This window comes from Pteronotus mesoamericanus, unplaced genomic scaffold (genome assembly GCF_021234165.1).
Source record: "Pteronotus mesoamericanus isolate MK-2021 breed Mesoamerican mustached bat unplaced genomic scaffold, CSHL_Meso_final scaffold_31, whole genome shotgun sequence".
Lineage (NCBI taxonomy): Eukaryota > Metazoa > Chordata > Mammalia > Chiroptera > Mormoopidae > Pteronotus > Pteronotus mesoamericanus.
The window spans coordinates 34,458,410-34,464,840 of NW_026555312.1; the positions used below are offsets into that span (position 1 = coordinate 34,458,410).

A 6,431-nucleotide genomic window follows, 5' to 3' on the forward strand; every position below is an offset into this window, starting at 1 on the left:
CCTCACTGGCAGGAGAATGGGAACCAATGAGCTTGAAGAGTAACTCAATGGCATAGAGTGGACATGCCAGAAAGTTAAGCTAAATAGATTGGCAAAACCCTAGAGGCCCTACAGAACCACCAAGAAGTTCTCCCAGGGATTCCAAAGTTTTAGGAAGGTTTACCTGGGCAACCCTGAAGGCAACCATTTGGGCAAGGAGACATCCTTGGGAGACACAAGATTCGAATTCATTGGGTTGCAGAGGGTGCACAGCAATGTGAATATACTCAATACCACTGAACACTTACAATGGTTAAAACAGATTTTGTATTATATATATTTTATCACAATCAAAAATAAGGATAAAAAACAAAATAACAGAGGAGTAGGGACTCAGGGGATAAATAAGGACCTTGGCCTGCAGGAGGGTTTGCAACAAGCAGCTGAAAGTAAGAGACAAAGTTAGAGCAGGCCTGGAGGGAGCACTTACTGCCAGAAGTGATGGATAAAGCTTCAGGTGAGAAGAATAAGCAGGGAGGGGATTCCAAACCTGCAGGCAGGAATCCTTCCCGCTTCCTGCACAGAGGGAAGTGGAGGAGCCTGCAGCAGGGGGTCTCATCAGTCACTCTCAGTTACTCACAACACTGTCCATCTGCAGGTTGCAAAATGCTTTACAGATGTAATTCAGTTTTACACAAATGTTGCCATACCCATTACAGAGATCATGATACAGGAATTTTCTCAAGCTTTCAAAATAATTGCCATACATTTATTTTACTCTTTTAAGCAGCTACTCTACATAATTGAAATGTAATGTCATTGATCCAAGTAACAGGATATGGTATTGCTCTTCAGGGTCTCACCTTTGTTTCTTAATGTTGAGATACATTGTTAGGAGAACTTGAACTACTTTTCAGTAAAAGTAAAGAGTAAGCTGCGCCATGTGAGTTGGTAACCTGTTCATTGGGTGGGTGAGGCTCGAAGTGTTTTGGGTCAGGGCATCTCTGTGCCAGGAAGACATGTTTAATTGCTCCCTTTGCTATGGATGGATGAAACCGGTAGGTGCCCACTGCCTGGGGGAGCACATTCAATAAAACCATTTTTTGTGACTTAAAAAATTTACTCTTCCCTGAACCTCCTAAAGCTGAAAGGCTCGAGTCAGTTTCCATAGCCTTCTCACCCTTCACCAAGATACTTTATTGACTGCTGTGTGCCAGAAGGAGGGGCCACCCAGAGCAAAAGTGGTCACCAATCAAAAACAAGTGAGGTTGGTCTGATAGCCTGTGTCTTGGTGGTCATGGGAAAGTTGACCTAGCTGAACATGTGGCTGAGGCTGGAAGATCTTCCCTCCCCAACCTCCTGATACATAATAGCTGCATGTGTGCAGGTACTTAAGAGATGCAACCTAGAGAGCCCTGTTGACTGAAGGTAGTTGAGAGGAGGGACTGGCCCCCTAGAATGTCTTGTGGTGGTCCACCACTACACCAGTTGTAAAAGAGTGTAAATCCAGACCCTTAGCAGATTGAGTCATAATGGGCAAGCATCTACTGGGGTCCTCCCCCTTCTCTCACATTCCAGCAGAGTCAGGGCCACTGCCACACTGCACAATGCCTGCAGCCAGCAAGGCCAGCATAAGAAGCAATGGTAACAGATGCCAGGGATCTAGGGCAGGCACTCACACCCTCCAGCTTTCCCCCTGCATGCTTTGGAAACAGAACCAGCCCCTTCAGACTAGGATGATGCAGAGGGAGATCCCAAGACAAATCTCTGGTCTTGATTAGATGGGGGTTTGACTGATTACTTGGAAAATAACATTTTAAACATGAATTTGTTCAAAATGATGGAACAGGCCATTCAATTAAATAAATAAATCATAATTTATTCTAAGGCAATCAACATTTCACTCTGATGAGGCATCTCCTCATTACTGACTGCAGTTTCCATAGCATTGTGACATAAATATTTCAGATTCCTTGGGGGTTCTAAAAATAATCCTATGTTTTCTTTCACAGTCTTCAAAAGAGTTATAATAAATTCTCTCCTCAAATTAAGTTACATAATACACTTTATTTTAGTTTGGCTCAAAATTTTTGAAGATACATAAACTAGTATGCATGGTGCAGTTATTAAGCTAAAGCACTGTATTAGTAATACACTTAACGCAATAAAGAAAATCCTTTATTTAAATTATAGTCATAGGCTAAATGAATGAAAATTGAATATTAAAAACAGCTTTCAGAATAATCACAGTATAATTGACATTGAATAACATTTAATATCTGAATTCATGTCTTGGCAAAAGTACATCCTAAATCATTCAAGGTGACACTGTCAATTATAACTAACAGTGATATGTTTTCTAGAAAAGTGTAAACACTTTATGAACGACATAAAGCTAAAGTAGAATAATTAATCTCATGAGAAAGAGCAATGGAATTTTTTCACTGATAAGACAGTGTTTGCTTTGCAGTCGGGCACTGAGTGCTTTTTCGGAACATGTCTGGTGGCTCCACAGATTATAACAGAGAATATGGCTGCCCAGAGAGAATGGAGCCCAATCATGTCATTGAGAGCAACTGGAACGAGATTGTTGATAACTTTGATGATATGAATTTAAAGGAGTCTCTTCTTTGGGACACATATGCTTATGGTTTTGAGAAGCCTTCAGATATTCAGCAGAGAGTTACTATTCCTTGTATTAAAGGGTATGATGTGATTGCTCAGGCTCAGTCAGATACTGGCAAGACAATCACATTTGCTATTTCCATCCTGCAACAGTTGGAGATTGAATTTAAGGAGACCCAAGCACTAGCATTGGCCGCCACCAAAGAACTGGCACAACTGATTCAAAAGGTAATTCTGGCACTTGGAGGCTACATGGGAGCAACTTGTCATGTCTGCATTAGTGGAACCAGTGTTCTCAATGAAATGCAAAAACTGCATGCTGAAACACCACATATTTTTGTTGGTACACCAGGGAGAGTGTTTGAAATGTTAAACAGAAGATAACTTTCCTCAAAATTGATCAAAATGTTTGTTTTGGACTAAGCAGATGAAGTGTTGAGTGGGGGATTTAAGGACCAAATCTATGATGTTTTCCAAAAATCAGATACAAGTATTCAGGTTGTGTTGCTTTCTGCCATGATGCCAACTGATATGTTGGAAGTGACCAAAAAATTCATGAGAGATTCAATTCAAATTCTGGTGAAAAAGGAAGAATTGACCCTTGAAGGAATCATACAGTTTTATATTAATGTTAAAAGAGAGGAATTGAAGTTGGATGCACTTTGTGACTTGTATGAGATGATTACACAGGCTGTCGTTTTTCTCAATACAAGGTGCAAGGTGGACCGGCTCACTGAGAAAATGCATGCCAGGAACTTGACAGTTTCTGCTCCACATGATGACCTGGACAGGAAAGACAGAGATATTATCGTGAGGGAATTCCGATCAGAGTCAATCTGTGTTCTGATCATTACCGACTTCTTGGCCCATGGGATTGATGTGCAACAAGTATCATTGGTTATAAACTATGATCTTCCTACCAATTGCAAAAATTACATTCATAGAATTGGCAGAAGGGGTCGATTTTGGAGGAAAGGTGTGGCTATAAACTTTGTTACTGAAGAAAACAAGAAGATTCTTCATGACATTGAGACTTTCTACAATACTACAGTGCAGGAAATGCCAATGAATGTGGCTGACCTTATCTAATTCCTGGGATGAGACAGTTTTGAATGTAGTGCTTAGTGTTACTGAATAGGTGATCACAACATGCATTGTGCTTCTTTCTTTGGGAATATTTGAATTTTATCTCAATTGGTCATAACAGATTAGAAATATGGATTTTGATAGCAAAACAACTTAAGTCATAAGATCTTGTGAGAAAAGTCATTGGTTTTATCCTCGTTAGGGTTAGGCTGTTGGGGTTGGATATAAAAGAGGGGGTCTGTAAAATCTTTCTTTCTTAGAAATTTATTTCCTAGTTCTACAGAAAGGGTTGTATTAGATGTTCTCTCTCATTTAATAATATACTTGTGGACTAAAAGTTACAAGAGCTGTATAAAATCAGCCAATTATGTTAAACGAGCTTATCTGCCTTTATTGTGTTTTGTCATTAGCCTGAATAGGCCTTTAAATTGATTTTTCAGAAAGCATTTGAATGCATTTTGTTGGTATTTATTCAATAAAGTATTCAATTAGTTTTTAGTGTAAAATGGACCCTGTCACTAAGCCTCAACAAGCAATCATATCCTAGATTGGGTTAAACCCCCAGTAAATTTACCATATTACAAGTTTTTTAATGAAATTTGAATGTTAAATAAATTGGTATTCACTTTTTTAAAAAGACAGTATTCACCTCCTTTTAAGGAAAATTTAGAATTGGAAATCCACCAAGAGTTGTTTTCATTCTCAGCTGTGGTGAAACACATATACCTTTCTAGAATAAAATACATAGTGAAAGTTTGCATGTGCTTCAGTGGACATCACTTCCAGAGACATCAGGGCTGATACACTGTTTCTGGCATTTCTCCAGAGATACCATCTAATGAAGAACCTCAAACATTCCTTGAAAGCCAGGTCACAGCCTCCTGTGTGCCTAGAACGATGCTTTCCTAAAAAAGCTTAGTGAAGGCAGCACAGGTGACTCAGTTACAGGATCACAAACTCAAGTTAGAACTGTGCCCTCAGTCAGCCTTTCTGCCTGACACCAACACTGCTGCAGCATGGTGGTTTCACCCTCTGCATGGACACAGTCGGTGTGCTTTATCAGCAAGTGCCACCACGTGGAGAGTCCTTCCACATACAGAACTCTCAGCCACCTTCCAGTAACTTTTACCTGGTTTTCCCTCTGTAAGCAACCAGAAATGAATGTCATCCCTGACCACATGGCTCTACAAGTATTTGAAATCATGACTTTTTGGTGTGGGGTTTTGTTTTTTTTTGGGGGGGGGTTGTATGTTTGTTTTGTATTTTTTGTTTGTTTTTTGTTTTGTTTTGTTTTGTTTTGGCTAAGAAGTCATCTGGTGCACCTGGTGTGAAATATCTTGTCATGCTTGCTCTTACCCAGAGTGGGAGCAGTATTTGTAGGCTGTGTCATAGCAGGTCATAGTAAAATGTTCCAGTTACATATTTCCATGGAAAAAAAACCACCCCAAATTTAGTAGCTTAAAACAATGCTACTATTTATTTTGTTCGCACAAGTGTTTGGTGGTCTCAGTGGGAATAGTTTATCTCCTCCACTCTGCTTGAAGGTGGTGCAAGGTTCCCAAGCCTAGCTATCAGTGCTGGTTTATGTTGGCTGGGGCTATCTGCCAGAGTGCTTACATGCAACCTCTCTATGTGACCTGGGTCCTAAGGCAGATGTACCCAAAGAGTGAGCCAGGTGGAAACCTCATCACCTCAGGAATCACAAAGGATCATTCATCCAGACAGTCACAGGCTGTAGTCACAAGAGCTCATCCAGGTTAAAGAGCTGGGGAAGTACATTCCACCTGTGAAAAGGGAATGGCAAGGCTTTAGAAGGTAATATGGGATTGAAAATATTCCTGCAGTCCTTTTACTGCAAAAATGCGGTCTTGCAAAAATACACTGGGTTTTTAATTTCATTCTAGTTCCAATGATGGTAAATGTCTTCTACCTGTGTTAGTGGTTCAGAGTCAATCAAGCCTTATTATAATTTCCAACATCCCAATTCCATTGTCCCTAGAAGAATCCTACCCACTCACAGATCTATTGCTATTTGCCAGAAAAGCAAGCCATGAATCTTGCTTACCAAGTACTACAGGAGGATAGATACTCAGGCATTACTGGACAAGTAGAATTTTTTTTAATCCACTTTATGCCTGTTATATAAAAATCCCTGTGTGCATTGGATTCCAGAATCCTTAGTCTACCTTCCAGCACTTTGTTACGAATAAGACTCAGAAACAGAAAGAACCCTCCTAGGGTCTGCAGTCTCTTAGCAGAAAGATGCTGTGTGCCTCAGCAGAAGTGATGGGCTTAGATTTTCAGGGCATATTCTGAGCATGTGACACAGTGTCAGGGGAAAGAAGAACTGTGAGATTCATATGCTCAATTTCCCATATTCGGGGTGGCATAATTTAGATCCAAAGTTTTTTTTACAATAAGAACAGAAGGACCACAGAAAGATGTAAAAATCATTCCAAGACCATTATCTTCAGGAAAAGAAAATTGATTCCATTTTAGTTCACCTAACTGCATCAGGATTAGTGGAGTTGAATCTCTAACTGGTTTACTGATATCAATTAAATATAATTTGCACCCACATTTATGAAGTCTTGTTTTGCCTGTAAAGTATGATGAGATAATAAGTATTCATATAATGTAAATAGAAAACATTTTATTAATCAGCAATAAGTTGCATTTGAAAGAAGCAATTCAATTAAACTTGTAATAAATAAATAATTAGTCATTTAAAACCTATTAGT

The 6,431-nt window shown here is 39.5% G+C and overlaps 1 protein-coding gene across 1 annotated transcript; it reads left to right on the forward strand.

The window, feature by feature from the left end:
* The first annotated feature begins 2,475 nt into the window (after positions 1-2,475).
* LOC129085765 (eukaryotic initiation factor 4A-II-like) lies at positions 2,476-3,696 on the forward strand. The gene is given in 1 exon segment (XM_054592185.1): positions 2,476-3,696. A coding segment is annotated over 1 exon segment (1,218 nt). The 3' UTR covers positions 3,694-3,696.
* The last annotated feature ends 2,735 nt before the right edge of the window (positions 3,697-6,431 follow it).